This window comes from Loxodonta africana, chromosome 15, assembly GCF_030014295.1.
Source record: "Loxodonta africana isolate mLoxAfr1 chromosome 15, mLoxAfr1.hap2, whole genome shotgun sequence".
NCBI classification, from domain to species: Eukaryota; Metazoa; Chordata; class Mammalia; order Proboscidea; family Elephantidae; genus Loxodonta; species Loxodonta africana.
The window spans coordinates 61,675,427-61,701,158 of record NC_087356.1 but is presented as its reverse complement, the minus strand read 5'-3'; the positions used below and the strand labels follow the sequence as shown (position 1 = coordinate 61,701,158).

The 25,732-nt window shown below is 40.0% G+C and overlaps 1 protein-coding gene across 14 annotated transcripts in view; it reads left to right on the top strand.

Moving 5' to 3' along the window:
• CCDC15 (coiled-coil domain containing 15) overlaps nt 1-25,732 on the top strand; it is a 124,623-nt gene that overhangs the window by 38,370 nt on the left and 60,521 nt on the right. For 12 of the 14 annotated variants that reach the window (XM_064268901.1, XM_064268908.1, XM_064268905.1 and 9 more), the window contains 2 exons: nt 23,934-24,026; nt 25,441-25,544. In XM_064268901.1, coding sequence (XP_064124971.1) covers nt 23,934-24,026; nt 25,441-25,544 — 197 coding nt within the window. Of the gene's footprint in view, nt 1-8,546; nt 14,905-23,933; nt 24,027-25,440; nt 25,545-25,732 lie in introns of those variants that run through there. The other 2 variants (XM_064268910.1, XM_064268909.1) reach the window with 2 other exon arrangements.

Sequence of the window (25,732 nt, the reverse complement as noted above, 5' to 3'; positions counted from 1 at the left end):
GTGTTCCACGTGGTGAGATCCACATGTATAGTCGCCGTTTATGTTGGTGAAAAAAAGTAATTGCAATGAAGAAGTCATTGGTCTGGCAAAATTCTATCATTCCATCTCTGGCATTATTTCTGTCACCTAGGCCACATTTTCCACCTACTGATCCTTCTTCTTTGTTTCCAGCTTTCACATTCCAATCACCAATAATTATCAATGCATCCTGATTGCATGTTCGATCAATTTCAGACTGCAGAAGCTGTTAAAAATCTTCAATTTTTTCATCTTTCGCCACAGTTGTTGGCACGTAAATTTGAATAATAGTCGTATTAACTGGTCTTCTTTGTAGGCTTATGGATATTATCCTATCACTGACAGTGTTGTACTTCCAGATAGATCTTGAAGTGTTCTCTTTGACGATGAATGCAACACTATTCCTCTTCAAGTTTTCATTCCTGGCATAGTAGACTATATGATCGTCTGATTCAAAATGGCCAGTACCAGTCCATTTCAGCTCATTAATGCCTAGGATATCAATGTTGATGCTTTCCATTTCATTTTTGATGATGTCCAATTTTCCTAGATTCATACTTCATACATTCCAAGGTCTGATTATTAATGGATGTTTGCAGCTGTTTATTCTCATTTTGAGTCATGCCACTGGAAGTGCTTACTCATCTATGCCAAGAAATATGGAAGACAGCTTTCTGGCCAACCAACTGGAAGAGATCTGTATTTATGCCTATTCCCAAGAGAGGTGATCCAACTGAATGTGGAAATTATTGAACAATATCGTTAATATCACACACAAGTAAAATTTTATGGAAGATCTTTCAAAAGCAGCTGCAGCAGTATATTGACAGGGAACTGCCAAAAATTCAGGCCAAATTCAGAAGAGGACGTGGAACCAGGGATATCATTGCTGATGTCAGGTGGATCCTGACTGAAAGCAGAAAATGCCAGAAAGATGTTTACCTGTGTTTTATTGACCATGCAAAGGCATTCAGCTGTGTGGATCATGACAAATTATGGATAACATTATGAAGAATGGGAATTCCAGGGCACTTAATTGTGCTCATGATAAAACTTTACATAGATCAAGAGGCAGTTGTTCAGACAGAACAAGGGGACACTGAGTGGTTTTAAGTCAGGAAGGGTGTGTATGAGGGTTGTATCCTTTCACCATACCTATTTAGTCTGAGTGCTGAGCAAATAATCTTAGAACCCAGAACAAAAAACCCAGTGCTGTCTAATAATCCTAGAAGCTGGACTATATGAAGAAGAACAGGGCATTGGGATTGGAGGAAGACTCATTAACAACCTGTGTTATGCAGATGACACAATCTTGCTTGTTGAAAGTGAAAAGGACTTGAAGCACTTACTGATGAAGATCAAAGACCACAGCCTTCAGTATGGATTACTCCTCAACATAAAGAAAGCAAAAATCCTCACAACTGGACCAGTGAACAACATCATGATAAACGGAGAAAAGATTGAAGTTGTGAAGGATTTCATTTTACTTGGATCCCCAATCAACAGCCATGGAAGCAGCAGTCAAGAAATCAAAAGACTCATTGCATCAGGCAAATTTGCTGCAAAGGACCTCTTCAAAGAGCTGAAGAGCAAAGATGTCACCCTGAAGACTAAGGTGTGCTTGACCCAAGCCATGGTATTTTCAATCACATCATATGCATGTGAAAGCTGGACAATGAATAAGGAAGACCGAAGAAGAGTTGACGTCTTTGAATTGTGGTGTTGGTGAAGAATATTGAACATACCATGAACTGCCAAAAGGATGAACAAATCTGTCTTGGGAGAAGTACAGCCAGAATGCTCCTTAGAAGCAAGGATGGCGATACTGCATCTTACATACTTTGGATGTGTTGTTAGGGGGGATCAGTCCCTGGAGAAGGATATCGTGCTTGGTAAAGTACAGGGTCAGTGGGAAAGAGGAAGACCCTCAATGAGGTGGATTGACACAGTGGCTACAACAATGGGCTCAAGCATAACAAGGATTTTAAGGATGGTGCAGGACCGGGCAGTGTTTCGTTCTGTTGTGCATAGGATTGCTATGAGTCAGAACTGACTTGACAGCACCTAACAACAACAACAACAAGGGAGCAGTGGCAAGCCAGCAGGTCAAAACAGAGGGGACCCGTGTGACTCCTGACAGGATTAGACTGTTATGATCTATAGGGTTCTTTTTTTTTTTTTTTAGATGATATTGTGTTTTCAGTGAGGTTTGCACAGAGTTTAGTTTCCTATTCAACAATTTCTATACAAATTGTTCAGATGCATTGGTTACATTCTTCACAGTGCATGAATATTCTCATGATTTCCATTCTGATTGTTCCATTTCCATTAATTGTTGACCATTTGGTCTCATATACTTTTCAAAGGAGCAAAGTAGTCATGGGTGGTACAGGCATACCTTGTTTTATTGTGCATCACATCATTGCAGTTCACGTTTTTTACAAATTGAAGGTTCCTGGCAACCCTACGTCTAGTAAGCCTATCATCACCATTTTTCCAACAGCATGTGCTCACTTCTTGTCTCTGTGTCACGTTTTCGTAATTCTCTCTATATTTCAAATGTTTTCATTATTATTGTATGTGTTATGGTGATCTGTGATCAGTGATCTTTAATGTTACTATTGTAATTGTTTGGGATCACCACGAACTGTGCCCACATAAGACAGTGAACTTAATCGGTAGATGTTGTGCCTTCTGATTGCTCCGCCAACTGGCAGTTCCCCCGTGTCTCTCCCTTTCCTTGGGCCTCGCCATTCCCTGCGATGGCCTCTAAGTGTTCAAGTGAAAGGAAGAGTTGCATGTCTGTCACTTTAAATCAAAAGCTAGAAATGATTACGTTTAATGAGGACGGCATGTTGAAAGCTGAGGTAGGACGAAAGCTAAGCCACTTGCTCCAAACAGTAGGCCAACCTGTGAATATGAAGGAAAAGTTCTTGAAGGAAATTAAAAGTGCTACTCCAGTGAATGCATGAATGATAAGACACCAAAGCAGCCTTATTGCTGATGTGGAGAAAGTTTTAGTGGTCTGGATAGAAGATCTAATCTAGCGCAAGGTCCTAACTCCCTTCAGTTCTCTGAAGACTGAGAGAGGTGAGGTAGCTGCAGACGAAAAGTTTGAAGCTAGCAGAGGTTGGTTCATGAGGTTTACAGAACGAACCTGTCTCTGTCACATGAAAGTGCAAGGTGAAGCAGCAAGTGCCAATGTAGAAGCTGCAGCAAGTTATCCAGAAAATCTAGCTGAGATAAGTGGTGGAGGTGGCTGTACTAAAGAGGTTTTCATCGTGTAGGAAACAGTCTTATACTGGAAGAAGATGCCATCTAGGACTTTCCTAGCTGGAGGGGAGGAGTCAATGCCTGGCTTCAAAGCTTCAAAGGGCAGGCTGACTCTCTTGTTATGGGCTAATGCAGCTGGTGACTTCAAGTTGAAGCCGATGCTCGTTTACCATTTTGAGAATCCTAGGGCTCTTAAGAATTATGCTAAATCTTCTCTTCCTGTGCTCTATAAATGGAACAACAAAGTCTGGATGACAGCGCATCTGTTTACAGCATGGTTTACTGAATATTTTAAGCCTGCTGTTGAGACCTATTGCTTAGAAAAAAAAGATGCCTTTTAAAATATTACTGCTCATTGACAGTGCACCTGGTGACCCAAGAGGTCTGATGGAGATGTACAGGGAGATTAATGTTGTTTTCATACCTGCTAACACAACATCCATTCTTCAGCCCATGGATCAAGGAGTTATTTTGACTTTCAAATGTTATTTAGGAAATATATTTTGTCAGGCTGTGGATTCCATAGATAGTGATTTCTCTGATGGATCTGGGCAAAGTAAATCGAAAACCTTCTGGAAAGGATTCACCATTAGAGATGCCATTCGTGATTCATGGGAGGAGGTCAAATATCAACTTTAACAGGAGTTTGGAAGAAACTGATTCCAACCCTCATGGATGACTTTGAGGGGTTCAAGACTTAGTGGAGGATGTAACAGCAGACTTGACAATTGCGTGAGAACTAGAATTAGAAGTGGAGCCTGAAGATGTGACTGAATTGCTACAATCTCATGATAAAACTTTAGTGGATGAGTTTTCTTATGGATGAGCAAGAAAGTGGTTTCTTGAAATGGAACCTACTCCTGGTGAAGATGCTGTGAACATTGTTGAAATGTCAGCAAAGGATTTAGAATATTAGATAAACCTAGCTGATAAAGCAGCGGCAGGGTTTGAGAGAATTGACTCCAATTTTGAAAGAAGTTCTACTGTGGGTAAAATGCTATCAAACAGTATCGCATGCCACAGAGAAATCTTTCATGAAATGCAGTCAATTGACACAGCACAATTCATCGTTGTCTTATTTTAAGAAATGGTCATAGCCACCCCAACCTTCAGCAACCACCACTCTGATCAGTCAGCAGCCATCAACATCAAGGCAAGACCCTCCACAGCAAAAAGATTAGGACTTGCCAAAGGCTCAGATAATTGTTAGCATTTTTTAGCAATAAAGTATTTTTCAGTTAAGGTAAGTAAATTGTATTTTTAGACATAATGTTATTGCATACTTAATAGACTACAGTATAGTGTAAGCATAACTTTTATATGCACCAGGAAACAAAAAAAATTCGTGCGACTTGCTTTTTTGCTATATTTGCATTATTGCAATGTTTTGAAGCCGAACCTACAGTTTCTCCAAGGTATGCCTGTATTCTTTATTTTATGAGCCAATCTGTTATTAAGCTAAAAGGTGACCTCAGGGGTTTGTTCAAGATTTAGAGTATCTCAGGGCAGCAGTCTCAGGGAGTCCTCTAGTCTCAACCAGTCCAGTGAGTCTGGATTTTTTTTTTAAGAATTTGAGTTCTGTTCCACATTTTATTCTATCAAGATCTATCTGTTATGGCCCTGATCAGAACTGTCAGTAGTGGTAGACTGGCACCATCTAATCTCATGGTAGAGGAGGCTGTAGTTCCTGTGGACTATTAGTCCTATAGACTAGTTTCTTCTCTGAGTCTTTGGTTTCCTTCTTTCTCTGCTCTTCTGGATGAGTAGAGACTAATAGTTATATCTTAGATGGCTGCTTGCAAGCTTTTAAGATCCCAGACAGTTACCAAACTAGCATTTAGGACATAAACTTTATGAACTATATTATGCCAATTGACCGAGTTGTCCCATGAGACTCTGGTCCTAAGCCTTCAAATCCAGAAAACCAATCCCCTGAGGTATGTGGTTATGTCTAAGAAGTATCCATAACTGTGTCCCTACGTGTTTTACTATATATCTGAATATGTGTGCAAGCACACACATACATACCTGGTATATCTGGACACATATATATATACCTGCATATAGACTTTTTGGTTATTGCTGCTGTTGTTGAAAAATTATATATGCCATAACAGTTACCAGAAGGTTCTTTTTTCTTATGTACATCTTAGTGACATTGTTTACCTTGGTCAGGCCATGCGCACTTCACCCTTTTGGTGTACGTTTCCCATCATCAAAAATAACTATCTAGAAGTGAATCCCCTTTTTCCCCTCACCCCCACCCATCCCTGGCAGCCACTAATGAACATAACTTTCTGTATATTTACCTATTCATGTCACTTCATAAAAGTTGGAACATAAAATTTTTGTTTTTTCTGGGATTGACTTATTTCACTGACCTAACTGTCCACCAGGTTCATCTACATTGTAAGATGTTTCCAGAACTCATTTTTCTTTATCGGTGAATAGTATCCCATTGTACGTATGTACCACACTTTACTTATCCATTCAGCTATTTAGCAATGATTGTGAGGATGGCTTAGGACTGGGCAGTGTTTCATTCTGTTGTGCATAGCATCGCTATGAGTTGGAGCTGACTGATACCTAGCAACATTCATTTGTTGATGTGCACTCAGGTTATTTCCATCTTTTTGCTAACAGTGCTGGGATGAACATAGGTGTTCTAGTGTATATACCTAGGAGTGGAATTGCTGGGTCATATGGGATCTCTACCTCTAGTTTTTTGAGGAACCACCAGACCGTTTTCTTCAATGGCTGTACCATTTTGCATTCCCACCAGCAATGGATGAGTGTTCCAGTTTCTCCGTATCCTCTCCAAACCTTCTTATTTTTCTGTTTTTTTTTTTTAACTTTAGCTATCCTGTTGTTAGGTGCCATTGACTCAATTTCAACTCATAATGACCCTATGTACAACAGAACAAAACACTGCCTGGTCCTGCACCATCCTCATAATCCTTGTTATGCTTGAGCCCATTATTGCAGTCACTGTATCACTCCATCTCGTTGCGGGTCTTCCTGTTTTTTGTCGACCCTGTACTTTACCAAGTGTGATGGTTAAGATTGTGTGTCAGCTTGGCCTGGCCATGATTCTCAGTATTTATATGTGATAACTCCCATGACAGGATCTGCTGTGAGTAGCCAGTCAGTTGAAAGGGAGTTTCCTTGGGTCTGTGGCCTGCATCAGAATATAAGCATACGTTCTGGCTTTTTGTTGACTTTGGATCCTGCAGCTGCTTCCTGCTTGTCTGACCTCTGGTTTTTGGGACTTAAGCTATCAGCTTACCTGTCGATCTTGGGATTTGTGGATCTTCATAGCCTGTGAGCAAGAGACCTGCTTTCCGACCTGCTGATCTTGGGTTCGCCAGCCCCTGCGGCTACGTGAATCAGGAGAAGCCTCTATCCTGATCCATGGACTTGGGACGTTCTAGCCTGTACATTCACATGAGCCATTTCCTTGATATAAATCTCTCTATATATCTATTTATACACTTCACTGGTTTTGCTTCTCTAGAGAGTCCAGCCTAAGATGCCAAGCGTGATGCCCTTCACCAGGGACTGATCCCTCCTGATAACTTGTCCAAAGTATGTGACATAGCCTCGCCATCCTTGCTTCTAAGGAGCATTCTGGTTGTACTTCTTCTAAGACAGATTTGTTTGTTCTTTTGGTAGTCCATGGTATATTCAGTATTCTTTGCCAGTACCACAATTCAAAGGCATCGATTCTTCTTTGGTCTTCCTTATTCATCGTCCAGCTTTCACATGCGTATGAGGCAACTGAAAGCACCATGGCTTTGGGTCAGGTGCACCTTAGTCCTCAAGATGACATCTTTGCTTTTCAACACTTTAAAGAGATTTTTTGCAGCAGATTTTCCCAGTGCAACGGGTCTTTTGATTTCATGGCTGTTGATTGTGGATCCAAGTAAAATGAAATCCTTGACAACTTCAATCTTTTATCCATTTTTCATGCTGTTCCTTATTGGTCCAGTTGTGAGGATTTTTGTTTTCTTTACATTGAGGTGTAATCCATACTGAAGGCTGTGGTCTTTGATCTTCATCAGTAAGTGCTTCAAGTCCTCTTTACTTTCAGCAAGCAAGGTTGTGTCATCTGCATAACGCAGGTTGTTAATGAGTCTTCCTCCAATCCTGATGCCCAGTTCTTCATATGGTCCAGTTTATCAGATTATTTGCTCAGCATACAGATTGAATACATTTGGCGAAAGGATACAGCCCTGATGCACACCTTTCCTGGCTTTAAACCACACAGTATTCTCTTGTTCTATTCCAACGACTGCCTCTTAATCTATGTACAGGTTCCTTATGAGCACAATTAAGTGCTCTGGAATTCCCATTCTTCACAATGTTATCCATAATTTGTTATGATCCACACAGTTAAATGCTTTTGCATAGTCAATAAAACACAGGTAAACATCTTTCTATTATTCTCTGCTTTCAGCCATGATCCATCTGATATCAGCAATGATATCCCTCATTCCATGTCTACTTCTGAATCCGGCTTGAATTTCTAGCAGTTCTCTGTTGATGTATTGCTGCAGCTGCTTTTGAAATGGTATCACATTATGGTTTTGATGTGCATTTCTTTGATGGCTAACGACGTTCAGCATCTTTTCATGTATCTCTTGGCCATTTGAATATCTCTTTGGAGAAGTGTCTGTTCATGTTCTTTGCCCAGTTTTTCATTGGGTTATTTTTGTTTTTGTTGTTAAGTTGTAGAAGTTGTCTATATATTAGATATTAGACCCTTATTGGTTATATTGTTCCCAAAGAGTTTTTCCCAGTCTGTAGGTTGTCTCTTTACTCTTTTGATAAAATTTTTGATGAACGTAAGTATTTAGCTTTTATGAGGTCCCAGTTGTCTGTTTTGTTTTCTGTTGCTCTTGCATTCATTGTTGCATTTGATAATCACTGAAAAAAGCTAAGTCCAAAAGCCTTGCTCCTGTATTTTCATCCAAGAACTTTATGGTTTTAGATTTAACATTTTGATTTAACTTTTGTGTATGGTGTGAGGTATGGATCTTGTTTCATTTTTCTGCATGTGGAAATCTGGTTTTGCCAGCCCCATTTGTGTTTATATCACTAAACCAGTACCAGGCTGTTTTGTTATTATAGCTGTAGAATATGTTTTGAAGCCAGGAAGTGTGAGGTCTCCAACTTTGTTCTTCCTCAAAATTGCTTTGGGTATTCAAAGTCTCTTGTCTTTCCATATAAAACTAAGGATTTGTTTTTCCATTTAGGTGAAGAATGCTGCTGGAACTGTTTACAATAGCAAAAAGATGGATGCAACCAAGGTGCCCATCAACAGATGAATGTATAAATAAATTATGGCATATTCCCTCAATGGAATATTACACATTGATAAAAACAATGGTGAATCCGTGAAGGCATTACGCTGAGTGAGATTAGTTGCAAAAGGACAAATATTGTATGAGACCACTATTATAAGAACTCAAGAAATAGTTTAAACAGAGAAGAAAATATTCTTTGATGCCTACGAGAATGGGGAGGGAGGGAGACAGAGGGGTATTCACTAATTGAATAGTAGACAAGAACTATTTTAGGTGGAGGGAAAGACAACATGCAGTACAGGAGAGGTCAGCACAAGTGAACTAAACCAAAACCAAAGAAGTTCCTGAATAAACCGTACTCTTAAAAGACCAGTGTAGCAGGGGCGGGGGTTTGGGGACCATAGTTTCAGGGGACATCTAGGTCAATTAGCATCATAAAATCTATTAAGAAAACATTCTGCATCCCACTTTGGAGAGTGGCATCTGGGATCTTAGATGCTAGCAAGCGGCCATCTAAGATGCATCAATTGGTCTCAACCCACGTGGAGCAAAGGAGAATGGAGAACACCAAAGACACAAGTAATTACGACCCCAAGAGACAGAAAGGGTCACGTAAACCAGAGACCATATCAGCCTGAGACCAGAAGAACTAGATGGTGCCCAGGTATAATCGATGACTGCCGTGACAGGGAACACAACAGGGAATCCCTGATGGAGCAGGAGAGCAGTGGGACATAGACCTCCAATTCTCGTAAAAAGACCAGACTTAACGGTCTGACTGAGACTAGAAGGACCCTAGAGGTCATGGTCCCCAGACCTTCTGTTAGCCCAAGACAGGAACCATTCCCAAAGCCAACTCTTCAGACAGGGATTGAACTGGACTGTAAGATAGAAAATGATACTGGTGAAGAGTGAGCTTCTTGGCTCAAGAAGATACATGAGACTAGGTAGGTAGCTCCTGTCTGGAGGAAAAATGAGAAGGCAGAGGGGGATAGAAGCTGGCTGAATGGACACAGGGAATACAGGATGGAGAGAAGGAGTGTGCTGACTCATTAGGGGGAGAGCAACTAGAAGTATGTAGGAAGGTGTATATAAATTTTTGTATGAGAGACTGACTTATTTTTAAACTTTCACTTAAAGCACAATAAAAATTTTTTAAAAAAGGAACTGCTGGAATTTTGATTGGGATTGTATCATATCTGTAGATTGCTTTGGATAGTATTGATATCTTGACTATATTAAGTCTTTCAGTTCATGAGTACAGAATGTCTTTCCATCTATTTAGGTCTCTTTTAGCCTCTTTCAGTAGTGTTTTATAATTTTCATTGTATAAATCTTTCACATCCCTGGGTAAATTTATTCCTTGGTGTTTTATTCTCTGAGATGTTATTGTAAGTGGAGTTGTTTTGTTAATCTGATCCGTAGGGTTTTCATTGGCTGGTTTTCAGAAGTACATGGTCAGGCCTTTCTTCCAAGTCTGTCTTAGTCTGGAAGCTACGTTGAAACCTGTTCGCCGTCATAGCAACACGCAAGCTTCCGCTGCCACATAAGCTGCATTTGAGTTGGGTTGGTCAGGAATAGAAACTGGAACTTTTTCATGGAAAGGAAGAATTCCACCACCAAACCGCTACGGCACTCTTCCCAGCATTAAAGGACTATAAACAAGCCCACTCGATTCACTCCAGTGCAGAGGAATTTAAAAAGCTGGAAGGCAAAGATGACAATGAGAAACCTGAAATCACCTGGGGTAGTGATCCAGCAGATTAGTCAAGACGAAGATTGAGGGGAGTCTGGGTCCCCCGCATCCACTCAAGGCCTTATGGACATGAATTGATAAAATGGTCAAGGAGGTGGAGAAGAGAAGTTTCTTGGACTCCTTGATGTGGGAGGTCCATACACTATGGTACCAAAATATGTTACCAAAAGCTAAACCCATTGCTGTTGAGTTGATATTCATTCGTAGCAACCCTCTAGGACAGAGTAGAACTGCCCCATGGGGTTTCCAAGGCTGTAGTCTTTACGGGGAGCCCTGATGGCGCAGTGGTTAAGAGCTATGACTGCTGACCAAAAAGTTGGCAGTTCGAATCCACCAGCTGCTCCTCGAAACCCTTTGGGGCAGTTCTACTGTGTTGTAGAGGGTTGCTATGAGTAAGAATCGACTACACGGCAATGGGTTTAATATGTACGGGAGCAACCTGCCACATCTTTCTTCTTCAGAGCGCCTGGTGGGTTCAAATGGCCAACCTTTTGGTTAGCAGCCCAGTGCTTAACCACTGCACCACCAGGGCTCCTTCCAAAACTCATCAGTGAAGCCCTAATAGGGGCTACAATTAGATTGAGAGGATACAGAAATGCAAGGGTCGATGGTATTAAGATGAAAGTTTTGATGAAAATTGGAATGTTGAAACACGCTTTATGTGAAGTGGTTGTGTCTCTTTTACCTGAACGTTTTACAGGAATGGATAGTAAGTCTGACTGGGGAGTACTTCCCCTAGCTAGTATTGTAAAACCAAAACCTGGTGGTGAAGTCCTGATGATGGCTACGATTAGATTGGTAATCCAGCAGTTGATCGGATTAAATGTTTACCTGAGGGTACAGTGGGGAAGGATATTGTGTCTGACTGGGGACCGTTTTCTCTACCTTGTATTGTAAAATAGAAGGCATGTAAATCAGCTCTTCAGTCAATATTAGTCCAACATGGTAATTAGGAACAAGTAAGATTTCCTGAGCCCACACAGGTCATTAATTTTAAACAATATAGAATTGAAGCTGGAGTGCTGGTATGGACAAATTCTATGTATATTAACCCTGTGTGTAGCATAATTGGAGTTTATGGTAAAAGCCTGTGAGCACCACCCAACCACAACCGTTGGGATTTGGGGCCAGGAAATTTCCATTTGAAAGCAATTATCAGGTGGCCACTGAACTTTGAAGGAGCCCTGGAGGTTAAAGTGCTCAGCTGCTCACCAGAAATTCAGCAGTTTGAACGCACCAGCCCCTCTGTGAGAGAAAGATATGGTAGTCTGCTTCCGTAAAGATTTACAGCCTTGGAAACCCTATGGAGGCAGTTCTACTTTGTTCTATAGGGCCACTATGAGTCAGAATCAACTCAGTGGCAATAGTTTTTTTTAATTGGATTTTGAAATTGCCACTATGACTAAAGGATGTCAAATAATCTTGCTTGAGTGATGTCAGAGAAATGTAATAGGGAAGGCAATTCCCAGAAGAATTCTGTAATAAAATGGAAATGGTTTACACGGAAACATGCTAGTGGGAAAATGCAAGGAAGTATTCAGGATCACGGAGCCTCTTTTCCCCCAGAGCCAGCTTTGGAACCCCCTGAGAAGCTGCCAGACCCTACTGTCACTTAAGGGGTACCCTGTAAACAGTTCTTGATTGACCAAAGAGCTGCTTGTTTATGGGTGGCAGTTTCAAAGTGGACAGACAGCATCTCGTTTCGTCACAGCATCAGCTAGTCTGATTGAAGAAGGTGAAAACAGATCAGCTTAGTAGACTGAATTGCGTGATGTTTGCCCCTGTATTTGTGTTTTTAACAACTCTGAGTGGTGACTGATAACCTGGCGGTAGAATCAGGTAAAAGGGCAGTGGAAAATTGGCCTATTAAAGGGATACCTGTATGGGGCATGACCTTGTGGAAATTTGAGCGATGAAATAAAGTAGAACATGTCAATGGCCATCAGAAAAAACCCCTTCCAGGACTGGAAGTTAATTGGAGCAGGCGAGTAGATATCCTGGTGTGCTCGCCTAGGTGGCCACCTGGATTCATGAGGTGAATGGAAATGGGAGTGATGCAGCAGTGCAGAGATGGGCTGAATCTAGACATGTTACTCTTGTACCCTCTGGGGCACGCAATGCCAGTAAAAACTGTTTTGTCTGCTGACGAGAGAGAGACTGCAGATGGCTGGGGGAAGATTCCCTCGTGGGAATGCCTTGCACATGGCTTGCAAGCTGGACTGATGCTGCTAATTCTGAGAGACTACAAACAGGAAGGGACAGTTACTCTGAACTGGGCCCTACTTTTCCAGGAGTAGATGCAAATGCTCAGAGTACTACAAAAAGACCAGAACAGAAAATTCTGCACCAGTTTGGACTCCTGACTTGTATTTCTTGAGACCAAGGAACCTGCTTTTATCCTCAGAGTAATGGTTTGATAAGAGAATTGGAATGGGCAGTTGAAACTTTATTTGAAATGGGGAAGATAAAGGCATGAAGGGCTGGCTTACATGAACACACACTCAACCTGAGGAGGGGCAGGAGAGGCTCCCCACTAGGTAGATTCCTTTGCTTCTCTGGTGGATTTGGGGAAGAGGGAGTGAGGGAGGGTGCTGGTATGAGTATTCAGTTCTTCCCTGTATCACTTCAACTTCTTTTTCTTTTTCCCTCACATCACCTCAGCTTTCTTTTTTCCTATCGGATGCAGTGGTTCCAGGACTGCAACTGTGTGCAGTAGAAGCAGGGATGATTCCTAAGCAAGGAAGAAACTCACTCTGAATGAGGAGACTGAGGGGAAGGCACTTGCTAGACTAGTATTGCTAATGGCAATCTAGACTAGAATGGTGGGAGAACCTAACATCCCTTCCAAAGGTGAAAAAGTTTGGGTATAAATGGAGAGAGGAAGGAATAATAGCTGAGGGTAAAGGAATGAATAAATGGGGTATGCAGTAAGGGAAATCCAAAAATTGTATTAATGCACATCACCACAATCAATTTTAGAACGTTTTAGTCACCCCTAAAAGAAACTCCATGCCTATTAGCAGTAACTCCCACTTTCCCTTCAATTCCCAGTCCTTCTTGTCGTTGTTCAGTTGACATTGAGTCAACATTGACTCATAGTGACCTTAAGTATAACAATGAAATGTTGCCAGGTCCTGCACTACCTTCATAATCGTTGGTGGGTTTACATCTTCCAGCACTCTATCGTAAAGTGTTCTATTGAGATCCATAAAGTTTTCATAGGCTGATTTTCAGAAGTAGATTGCCAGGCCTTTCTTCCTAGTCTTAGTCTGGAAGCTTCACCTATCCACCATGGGTGACCCTGCTGGTATTTGAAATACTGGTGACATAGCTTCCAGTGTCACAGCAGCGGGCAAACAACCGCATTAGGGCAAACTGACAGTTGAGTGGTGGCCCTCAGCCCTAATCAATCACTAATCTACCTTCTGTCTCCATAGATTTACCTGTTGTAGACATTTTATATAAATTGTGAGTGGTTTCTTTCACTTGCATAATGTTCTCAAAGTTCATTCATATTGTAGCATCTTTGAGTATTTCATTCCTTTTCATTGTCAAATAATATCCCATTGTGTGGGTTTGTCACATTTTATTTAACCACTCATCAATTGATGGACTTTTGAGTTGTTTTTGAGTATTATAAATAATGCTGCTATGAACATTTGTGTGCACGCTTTTCTGTGAACATATGTTTTCATTTCTCTTGGATTTGTACCTAGGAGTGGGATTGCTAGGCATTATGGTAACTATGTTTCACCTTTCGAAGAACTAACAACCTGTTTTCCAAAGTGATGGCACCATTTTCCATTCCTACCAGCAGTGCATGAGAGTTCTATTTTCTCCACGTCACCTCCAACACTTGTTATTTTCTGTCTTTTTTATTATAGCCATCCTAGTGGGCGTGAAGCAGCAACTCATTGCGATTTTGATTTGCATTTTACTGATGGCTAGGTAGAGCATCAGTTTGTGTGTGTATCAGCCACTTGTAAGTCTTCTTAGGAGAACTGTCTATTCAGCAGTCCCTTTCCCCATTACTTAATTGGGTTATTTGTCTTTTTATTGTTGCATTAAAAGAGTTGCTAATATATTCTACATACAGGTCCCTTATCAGATATATGACTCGTGAATATTTTCTCCATTCTGTGGGGGTGTCTTTTTACCTGCTTGATGCTTCCCTATGCACCACAAAACTTTTTCATTTTGATGAATTCCAATTTATCTATTATAGCGTGTGCCTTTGGTGTCATATCGAATTAACCATTGTTTAATTCAAAGTCATGAAGATTTGTGTCTCTGTTTTCTTCTAAGAGTTTTATAGTTTTAGCTCTTACATTTAAGTCTCTGGTCTGCTTTGAGTTAATGGTGTTAGGTGCCCACCTTCATTCTTTTGAATGCAGATATCTAGATGTCCCAGTACCATTTTGTTGAATAGACTGTTTTTTCCCCATTGAATTGACTTAGTCTTGTAAAAAATCAGTTGACTATAAATATAAGGGAAACCCTGGTGGCATAGTGGTTAAGTGGTATGGCTGCTAACCAAAAGGTTGGCAGTTCAAATCCACGATGTGCTCCTTGGAAACCCTCTGGGGCAATTCTACTCTGTCCTAGAGGGTCGCTATGAGTCAGAATTGACTCAACAGCAAGGGGTTTTGGTTTATACATATAAAAGCTTATTGCTGGACTTTCAGTTCTGTTACTTTGATTTATATGTTTATCCTTATGCCAGTACCACACTGTTTTGATTACTGTAGCTTTGTAGTAAGTTTTGAAACTGGGAAGAGTGAGTTCTCCAACTTTGCTTTTCTTTTTTAAGATTGTCTTGGCTATTCTAGGTCCCTTGCATTTCCAGGTGAGTTTTAGGATCACCTTTTCAATTTCTGCAAAGAAACGAGCCAAAATTTTATTTATTGTGCTTTACGTGAAAGTTTACAAATCAAATCAGTCTGTCATACAAAAAGTTATACACGCCTTGCTACGCACTCCTAATTGCTCTTGCCCTAACAAGACAGCACACTCCTCCTCTCCGCCCTGTATTCCTCATGTCCATTCAACCAGCTCCTGTTCCCCTCTTCCTTCTCATCTCGCCACCAGACAGGAGTTGCCCACATAGTCTGATGTGAAATTTTGACAGATTGCATTGAATCTGTAGATCAATTTGGGTAGTACAGCCATCTTAACAATATTAAGGCTTCTGATCCTTGAACAGGGAACGCCTTTCCATTCATTTAGGTCTTTTATTTCTTTCAACATTGTTTTGTAGTTTTCAGAGCATGAAATTTACCCTTCCTTTGTTAAATTTATTCCTAAGGATGCTTTTCAATGCTATTGTAAGTGGAAGTTTTTTCTTCATTTTATTTTCTGATAGTTCATTGTAAGTTTATAGAAATACCACTGATTCTTTTAAAAATAATTTTTTATTGTGCTTTAAGTGAAAGTTTACAGATCAGGTCAGTCTCTCACACAAAAACCCATATACACCTGGCTACACACTCCCAATTACTCTCCCCGTGATGAGACAGCCTGCTCTCACCTTCTACTCTTTTCATGTCCATTTCGCCAGCTTCTAACCCCCTCCACCCTCTCATCTCCCCTCCAGGCAGGAGATACCAACATAGTCTCAAGTGTCCACCTGATCCAAGAAGCTCACTCCACACCAGCATCCCTCTCCAACCCACTGTCCAGTCCAATCCCTGTCTGAAGAGTTGGCTTCAGGAATGGTTCCTGTCCAGGGCCAGTAGAAGGTCTGGGGGCCATGACCATCAGGGTCCTTCTAGTCTCAGTCAGACCGTTAAGTCTGGTCTTATGAGAATTTGGGGTCTGCATCCCACTGCTCTTCTGCTCCCTCAGGGGTACTCTGTTGTATTCCCTGTCAGGGCAGTCAAGGGTTGTAGCCGGGCACCATCTAGTTCCCCTGGTCTCAAGATGATGTAGTCTCTGGTTCATGTGGCCCTTTTTGCCTTGTGTCCTTGGTGTTCTTTCATTCTCCTTTGATCCAGGTGGGTTGAGACCAATTGATGCATCTTAGATGGCTGCTTGCTAGCGCTGAAGACCCCAGACACCACTCGTCAAAGTGGGATGCAGAATGTTTTCTTAATAGATTTTATTATGCCAGTTGACTTAGATGTCCCCTGAAACCATGGTCCCCAAACCCTGCTACGCTGGCCTTCAAAGCATTCAGTTTATTTAGGAAACTGCTTTTGGTTTAGTCCAATTGTGCTGACCTCCCCTGTATTGTGTGCTGTCTTTCCCTTCACCTAAAGTAGTTCTTATCTACTATCTAATTAGTGAATGCCCCTCTCCTACCCTCCCTCCCTCCCTCCCTCCCCCTTCTTGTCACCACAAAAGAATGTTTTCTTCTCAGTTTAAACTTCTTCTCAAGTTCTTATAATAGTGGTCATATACAATATTTGTCCTTTTGCAACTGACTAATTTCACTCAGCATAATGCCTTCCAGGTTCCTCCATGTTATAAAATGTTTCACAGATTTCTCACTGTTCTTTATTGGTGTGTGATATTCCATTGTGTGAATATACCATAATTTATTTATCTATTCATCTGTTGATGGGCATCTTGGTTGCTTCCATGTTTTTACTATTGTAAACAGTGCTGCAATAAACATGGGTGTGCGTGTATCTGTTCGCGTAAAGGTTCTCATTTCTCTCGGATGTATTCTGAGGAGTGGGATTGCTGGATCGTATGGTAGTTCTATTTCTAACTTTTTAAGGAAGCACCAAATCGATTTCCAAAGCGGTTGTACCATTTGACATTCCCACCAGCAGTGCATAAGTGTTCCAATCTCTCCACAGCCTCTCCAACATTTATTATTTTGTGTCTTATGGGTTAATGTTGGCCTTTTTGGAGTGATATGAAATCTCATTGTACTTTGATTTGCATTTCTCTAATGGCTAATGATCGCGAACATTTCCTCATGTATCTGTTAGCTACCTGAATGTCTTCTTTAGTGAAGTGTCTATTCATATCTTTTGCCCATTTTTTAATTGGGTTATTTGTCTTTTTGCAGTTGAGTTTTTACAGCATTATGTAGATTTTAGAGATCAGGCGCTGATCAGAAATGTCATTGCTAAAAACTTTTTCCCAGTCTGTAGGTAGTCTTTTTACTCTTTTGGTGAAGTCTTTGGATGAGCTTAGGTGTTTGATTTTTAGGAGCTCCCAGTTATCTAGTTTTTGTGCTGTATTCTTACTATTGTTTATGCCATGTATTAGGGCTCCTAACGTTGTCCCTATTTTTTCTTCCATGATCTTTATTGTTTTAGATTTTATATTTAGGTCTTTGATCCATTTTGAGTTAGTTTTTGTGCATGGAGTGAGGTATGGGTCTTGTTTCATCTTTTTTGCAGATGGCTATCCAGTTATGCCAGCACCATTTGTTAAAAAGACTGTCTTTTCCCCATTTAACTGTTTTGGGGCCTTTGTCAGATATCAGCTGCTCATATGTGGATGGATTTATGCTTGGATTCTCAATTCTGTTCCATTGCTCCATGTATTTGTTGTTGTGCCAGTACCAGGCTGTTTTGACTACTGTGGCGGTATAATATGTTCTAAAATCAGTAAGGCCTTCCACTTTGTTCTTCTTTTTCCATAATGCCTTATTTATCCGGGGCCTCATTCCCTTCCATATGAAGTTGGTGATCTGTTTCTCTGTCTCATTAAAGAATGTCTTTGGGATTTGGATCGGAATTGCATTAAATCTATAGATTGCTTTTGGTAGAATAGACGTTTTTATAATGTTAAGTCTTCCTATCCATGAGCAAGGTATGTTCTTCCACTTATGTAAGTCTCTTTTGGTTTCTTGCAGAATCGTACTGTAGTTTTCTTTGCATAAGTCTTTTTCATCTCTGGTAAGATTTATTCCTAAGTATTTTATCTTCTTGGGAGCTACTGTAAATGGCATTGATTAGGTGATTTCCTCTTCGATGTTCTTTTTGTTGGTGTAGAGGAATCCAACTGATTCTGGTATGTTTATCTTGTATCCCGATACTCTGCTGAACTCTTCTATTAGTTTCCGTAGTTTTCTGGAGAATTCCTTAGGGTTTTCTGTGTGTAAGATCATGTCATCTGCAAATAGAGGTACTTTTACTTCTTCCTTGCCAATCTGGATGCCCTTTATTTCTTTATCTAGCCTAATTGCTCTGGCTAGGACTTCCAGCACAATGTTGAATAAGAGTGGTGATGAAGGGTGTCCTTGTCTGGTTCCCGATCTCAATGGGAATGTTTTCAGGCTCTCTCCATTTAGGGTGATGTTGGCTTTTGGTTTTGTATAAATGCCCTTTATTATGTTGGAAATTTTCCTTCTCTTCCTATTTTGCTGAGAGTTTTTATCATGAATGAGTGTTGAACTTTGTCAAATGCCTTTTCTGCATCAGTTGATAAAATCATGTGATTCTTGTCTTTTGTTTTATTTATGGGGTGGATTACATTAATTGTTTTTCTAATGTTGAACCATCCCTGCATACCTGGTATGAATCCCACTTGGTCATGGTGAATTAGTTTTTTGATATGTTGTTGAATTCTCTTGGCTAGAATTTTGTTGAGGATTTTTGCATCTACATTCATGAGGAATATAGGTCTATAATTTTCTTTTCTTGTGGTGTATTTGGGTGGTGTCTTTACCTGGTTTTGGTATCAGGGATATGGTGGCTTCATAGAATGAGTTTGGTAGTATTCGGTCATTTTCTATACTCTGCAATACCTTTGGTAGTAGTGGTGTTAACTCTTCTCTGAAAGTTTAGTAGAACTGTGCAGTGAAGCCATCCGGACCAGGGCTTTTTTTTGTTGGGAGTTTTTTGATTACCTTTTCAGTCTCTTCTTTTGTCATGGGTCTATTTAGTTGTTCTACCTCTGTTTGTGTTAATTTAGGTAGGTAGTGTGTTTCTAGGACTTCATTTTTTCTAGGTTTTCAAATTTGTTAGAGTATAGTTTTGCATAGTAATCTGATATGATTCTTTTAATTTCAGTTGGGTCTGTTGTAATATTGCCCATCTCATTTCTTATTCAGGTTATTTGCTTCCTCTCCTTTTTTCTTTTGTCAGTTTGGCCAGTGGTTTATCAATTTTGTTGATTTTTCAAAAAACCAGCTTTTGGTCTTGTTAATTCTTTCATTTGTTTTTCTGTTTCATTCAGTTCCGCTCTAATTTTTATTATTTGTTTTCTTCTAGTGCCTGAGGGTTTCTTTTGTTGCTCTCTTTCTGTTTGTTCAAGGTGTAGGGAAAATTCTTTGATTTGGGCCCTTTCTTCTTTTTGGACTTGTACATTTATTGCTATAAATCGGCCTCTGACCATTGCTTTTGCTGTGTTCCAAAGGTTCTGATAGGAAGTGTTTTCATTCTCATTGGAGTCTATGAATTTCTTTATTCCATCCTTAATGTCTTCCATAATCCAACCTTTTTTGAGCAGGGTATTATTCAGCTTCCTAGTGTTTGATTTCTTTTCCCTGCTTTTCCTGTTATTGGTTTCCACTTTTATGGCCTTATGGTCAGAGAAGATGCTTTGTGATATTTCAATGTTTTGGATTCTGCTACCCAAAAAACTTGCTTTGTGACCTAGTACGTGGTCTATTCTAGAGAATATTTCATGTGCACTAGACAAGAAAGTCTAGTTGGTTGCTGTTGGGTGGAGTGTTCTGTATATGTCTACGAGGTCAAGTTGGTTGATTGTTGCATTTAGATTTTCCATGTCTTTATTGAGCTTCTTTCTGGATGTCCTGTCCATTACCGAAAGTGGTGTGTTGAAGTCTCCTACTATTATTGCAGAGCTGTCTATCTCACTTTTCAGTGTTCATAGAGTTTGTTTTATGTGTCTTGCAGCCGTGTCATTGGGTGCATAAATATTTAATATGGTTATATCTTCTTGGTGTATTGTCCCTTTAATCATTATATAGTGTCCTTCCTTATCCTTTCTGATGGATTTAACTTTAAAGTCTATTTTCTCAGAAATTAATATTGCCACTCCTGCTCTTTTTTGCTTGTTGTTTGCTTGATATATTTTTTTTCCATCCTCTGAGTTTTAGTTTGTGTCTCTAAGTCTAAGGTGTGTCTTTTGTAGGCAGCATATAGATGGATCTTGTTTTTTAATCTATTCTGCCATTCTCTGTCTCTTTATTGGTGCATTTAGTCCATTTACATTCAGGGTAGTTATGGATAGGTATGAATTTAGTGCTGTCATTTTGATGTCTTTTTTTGTGTGTTGTTGACTTTTTCTTTTTCCCACTTAATTTTATGTGCTGAGTTGATTGTCTTTATATGTTGTCCTTTCCTCATATTTGTTGTTGTTGATTTTTTTTCTGCTGAGTCTGTATTTTTCCCTTGTATTTTATTTTGATGAGCGGGATAGTTTGTCTCCTTTGTGGTTACCTTATTATTTACCCCTATTTTTCTAAATTTAAAATTAACTTTTATTTCTTTGTATCATCGTATCTTCCTCTCCGTATGTAAGGTATATGATTTCATTCCTTAGTCCCTCTTTATTATTTTAATGTTGTCTTCTTTATATAACAGCACTGTTACCCTGTTTTGAGCTTTTTTTTTTTTAATACTCTTGCTTTGTTTTTTTTGATTTCCCTGTCTGGGTTGACTTCTGGTTGTTCTGCCCAGTGTTCTAGTCTTGGGTTGATACCTGATATTATGGATTTTCTAATCAAAGATCTCCCTTTAGTATTTCTTGTAGTTTTGGTTTGGTTTTTACAAATTCCCTAAACTTGTGTTTATCTGGAAATGTCTTAATTTCACCTTCATGTGTAAGAGACAGTTTTGCTGGATATATGATTCTTAGCATGCAATATTTTTCCTTCAGTTTTTTAAATAAGTCATCCCATTGCCTTCTTGCCTGCATGGTTTCTGCCAAGCAGTCCGAGCTTATTCTTATTGGCTCTCTGGATTTTTTTTGTAGGTGACTTTTCGTTTATCCCTCGCTGCTCTTAAAACTCTCTCTTTATCTTTGGTTTTGGGAAGTTTGATTATAATATGTCTTGGTGAATTTCCTTTCAGATCTACCTTATGTGGAGTTTGATGGCGATCTTCTCATCTTTCACAATATCAGGGAAGTTTTCTGCCAATAAATCTCCAGCAATTCTCTCTGTATTTTCTGTTATCCCTCCCTGTTCTGGTACTCCAATCACTTGTAGGTTATTTCTCTTGACAGAGTCCCACATGATTCTTAAGTTTTCCTCATTTTTTTTTAATTCTTTTATCTGATTTTTCCTCAAATATGTTTGTGCCAAGTGATTTAGCTTCGAGTTCAGAAATTCTGGCTTCTACTTGCTTAGTTCTGCTCCTCTGACTTTCTACTGAGTTGTCTACTTCTGTAATTTTATTGTTAATCTTCTGAATTTCTGATTGCTGCCTGTCTGTGGATTTTTCCAGCTTATTAAACTTTTCATTATGTTCCTGAATAATCTCTTTAATTTCTTCAGTTGCTTTATCTGCGTGTTCCTTGGCTCATTCTGCATATTGCCTCATTTCTTTCCTGATGTCTTGGCCTGTTAAAAAACCTATTGTTGTCAAGTTGATTCCGATGGTGTCTTGAAGGGTTCTGTATATTAAACTTTTGTATTCTGCATCTGGTAATTCAAGGAATGCACTTTCATCTAAAACATCCCTGGATGCTTTGTTTTGAGAGCCTGTTGAGGTGATCGTGGCCTGTTTCTTTATGTGACTTGATATTGACTGTTGTCTCTGAGCCATCTATAAGTTATTGTTGTAGTTTATGCTTTCTTACTGCGTCGTAGCTGCTCGCTTTGTTTTGTTTTGGTATACCCCTATGGGTTGCTTGAGTGAGCTAGCTTGATTATTTTTACCTTTGGAGCTGTGGTGTCCTTTCCCCAGCTGGCTAGAGCTGTTATCAGGTATATCAGTCTAGGAGTCCATTCAGTTTTCTTGTATGAATTCAGCTCAGATTTCCAGGTAGCCGATCATCAAGTGTGTGTTACAGTCTCTGTCCTACAGTCTTAGAGGGGCAGGGGTGATTGCCGTATATACCGATATCTGATTGCAGTAGGGGGTCACGCTCTGAACAAGGCAAGGGGCTGAGAACCGACCCCCGGGTGTCTCTGAGGAAAACGCATCCCTGTTCCCTAGAGCGTGCTGGTGGGTGGGTTCTGCAGATGGACCATAGGCACCCAAAGTTTTTGGTTGTAAGGACTGAGAGGTACCAGTTATCTTTGGACCTCTGTCGCAGGTGGCTGGGTGACCTGAATAGAGCTACTAGTCCTTAGGTCCCTGATGTGGGTGGGTGAGGATCTTATTTAATAGGCAAAGCAATGTCAAACGTCAAACACCCACCTCTCCACCGCACAGCTGAAATAGTTGGAGTTTGCCAACAAGGGCCTATTCTCCTGAGATAGGCCCACATAGGTCCATGCAGAAGGGAAAGATGCTAAAGGTCCACGGACAGTTTATGCCTGGATAGGGGCCACTTCTGTCCTGAGCTCCCCCTGTTAAAGGAGCTAGCAAATTATCTTTACCCCCATTTGCAAATTTTTTCCTTCTACAAGGCCGGGAGAATGGCTCTAGGTGCTCACCAGGGTCTATCCCAGGCCCAGGGATTCAGCCGCTGAAGCTGGCTTGGTGGTGAGGAATGCGGTAAAATATATGCAAGTATATTTGCCGAGAGCACTGTTCTTCTCAGGTTCCGGAGGTGTGAGTAGGCTGTGCGGCTGGCTGCTTCTCCCTGAGGAAACTGTGGCTGGACACTAGTACTAGCCCGCTGCCACTGCCGCTCTGGGAATGGTGCCTGAGGTCTCCCTGCGATTCTGGTCTGGTAACTCCTCTCCACTTCTGAACGGTCTCTTCCTCCCCCTACCCCTCAGTTTGTTGTCTAAGCTTGCCTTTGATGCTTAGGGCTCCCAGCTTGACAGGAATATGCTCATTTCACTTGTTTTTTTTGGTCTTTGTTGTAAAGAGGGCTTGCTGGAAGCGTCTGTCTATTCCGCCATCTTGGCTCCGCCTCGAAATACTACTGATTTTTGTGTTTTGTTCTAATATCATGCCACTTTGCTGAAAAATAAGCAACTTTAAAAATAAAAAGATAAAAGTAATTTCTAAGCTTTTATTTCTAAACACAATTTTAGAGATCATAATTTGACTCATGTAATGTTCAAGTAGGTATACTAAGTTATGTGTAAGCCTTTCCTAATGATTGGAGCAAGGAGGGGACAGATTAGCCTCAGTTTCCTCCTTGCTATGTAAGTTGATTGCTATATTTTCGGGCCCTTATTCTCTGGACTTACCTCCATTAAGAGAGTTGTATGAATGGAAAGTGAGTGTAGATTTGAGATTTTAAGGGATCTGACTTTATATCCTGTGTTCAATCCAGGAAGAGTGATTTTAAGTGACCGCTTAGAAGAACTTTTATTACAGACATATTGATTTCTTACTTGTTTATCCATCTCTTTGATCTGAGTCCCTTTCTTTGTTTTATTGATTTTTGTTTGGTTAATTCCTTCTGAAACTGCTTCCTTTCATTCTTTTTTGCTTCATTCTTTTATATATATATCAATAGACAAAAATTTCAAAGGAATACCAGCTTTTGGTAATTTTGTCACTTTGTGCACCTGGACTTTCTAACAGGTTTATGACACAGATCAATCAGGACTGAACACTGATTTCCAAGCTCTGCTGGCACTTCAGTCTGGACTAGATCAAGAAGAAAACAAGAAAGTGGTATGTAATGATAGAATTGCTTGTGGGCACCAATATTTCTACTATTAAAAAAAAAAAAAAAAACCAAACCCGTTGCTGTCGAGTCAATTCTGACTCATAGCGACCCTATAGGATGGAATAGAACTGCCCCATAGGGATTCCATGGGGCGCCTGGTGGATTCAAACTGCCTACCTTTTGGTTAGCAGCTGAGCTCTTAACCACTACTTCACCAGGGTTTCTGTCTGCCATAATAGTATACGTGAAATTGGAAGGAATTTGTGTGTTATAACGCATTAAGAGCTAATATTATGAAGTCCACAGATGAGGGCGTAATCATGTGAGTCATTTTTCTAAACTCCTAGGATTTAGGGTACATTGATGTGAAATCAGAGATGTGATCCTAGTGAATTTCTCCAGCAAGTGTCTGTTTGCCACAATAATGTATTTAAGGGAAGCATTTTAATTTAAAAACACGTTGCTGTCGAGTCGACTGTGACTCATAGCAACCCTACAGGGCAGAGTAGAACTGCCCTATAGGGTTTCCAAGGAGTGACTAGTGGATTCGAATTGCTGACCTTTTGGTCAGCAGCTAAATGCTTAATTTAGGGCTCCCTTCTTTTCATTTCAATCTAAAGTTAGTTTAAACCAGCAGTTCTTCATCCTGGCCATGCACCGGAATCAGATGTGGCACTTTTTCAAAATACAGTTGCCTAAGTCCAACCCAGATATACTGAATTAATACTTGAAAAGGTGCACTTGGAGCACCTGTGTTTTTTAAAAATACCGCATTTTTATGATGCATCTTTGCACCGCCCTAACATACACATAGATGTGTTTTTGCCTTTTGAGAAACTTGAGTCCTTGAAAGAGAATATTTAAATCCAGATGTATGAACAGATCACACACAAGGTAGTAGCACTTGCTTTTATTGTCCTTGGTCCCTTTAAGAATCTGATGTTCTAATGTACCTCAGCCCTTCTATCCCCCTTTTCCCTGTGGTAGGCCAGGCTTAGAGTATGCTTTTGTGGCATGGTTTTCATTTTGAAAAGTTAGAGTGACTAGTGTTCTCTTGTAAAAATACCTCTCACATTCTTTCTGTGGCTCTGCTTTTATGGGACTTAAATATAATATATATCATATAATATATGCTCATTTCCTCAAGTGCTGTTGACAAGGGACTGTACTAAGGGCATACTAGTTTATTTTTCTCTCTGGTTTGTCTACAACACCTAATAGCTATGTGCCTGATCTATATAAAACTCTTGCTGTACATAATATTATCATGAGTCCCTATAAACAGAACAGAATTAAGGACTTAGTCCCACGTGACTTCTCTATCATATAGTTTTCTTGTCTGTGGCACAAGGGTATATTCCTTCTTTGAAAAGTCCTCTTGAGAGCAGAATCATAACAATTATAACTTCTTTCCTTTAGCGTCAAAAGCAATACCTGAGATACAAACGACTTTTCATGGATATTGAGCGAGAACAAGTAAAGGAACAACAAAGGCAAAAAGAACGTAAGAAGAAAATTGAAAAGTAAGCTCTTTGATCCTCATTGTGAGCCTTGAATTACTAGTTAAGATGTTTTAGGAAGTTAAGGTTTAAAAATAATCAGGCAGTGGTTTTGCCTTCTGATCTGTAGTGAAAACAACTTATTTTTTAATTGTAAAATATACAAAACATAAAATTTGCCATCTTCAGGTGTACAATCCAGTGGCATTAAT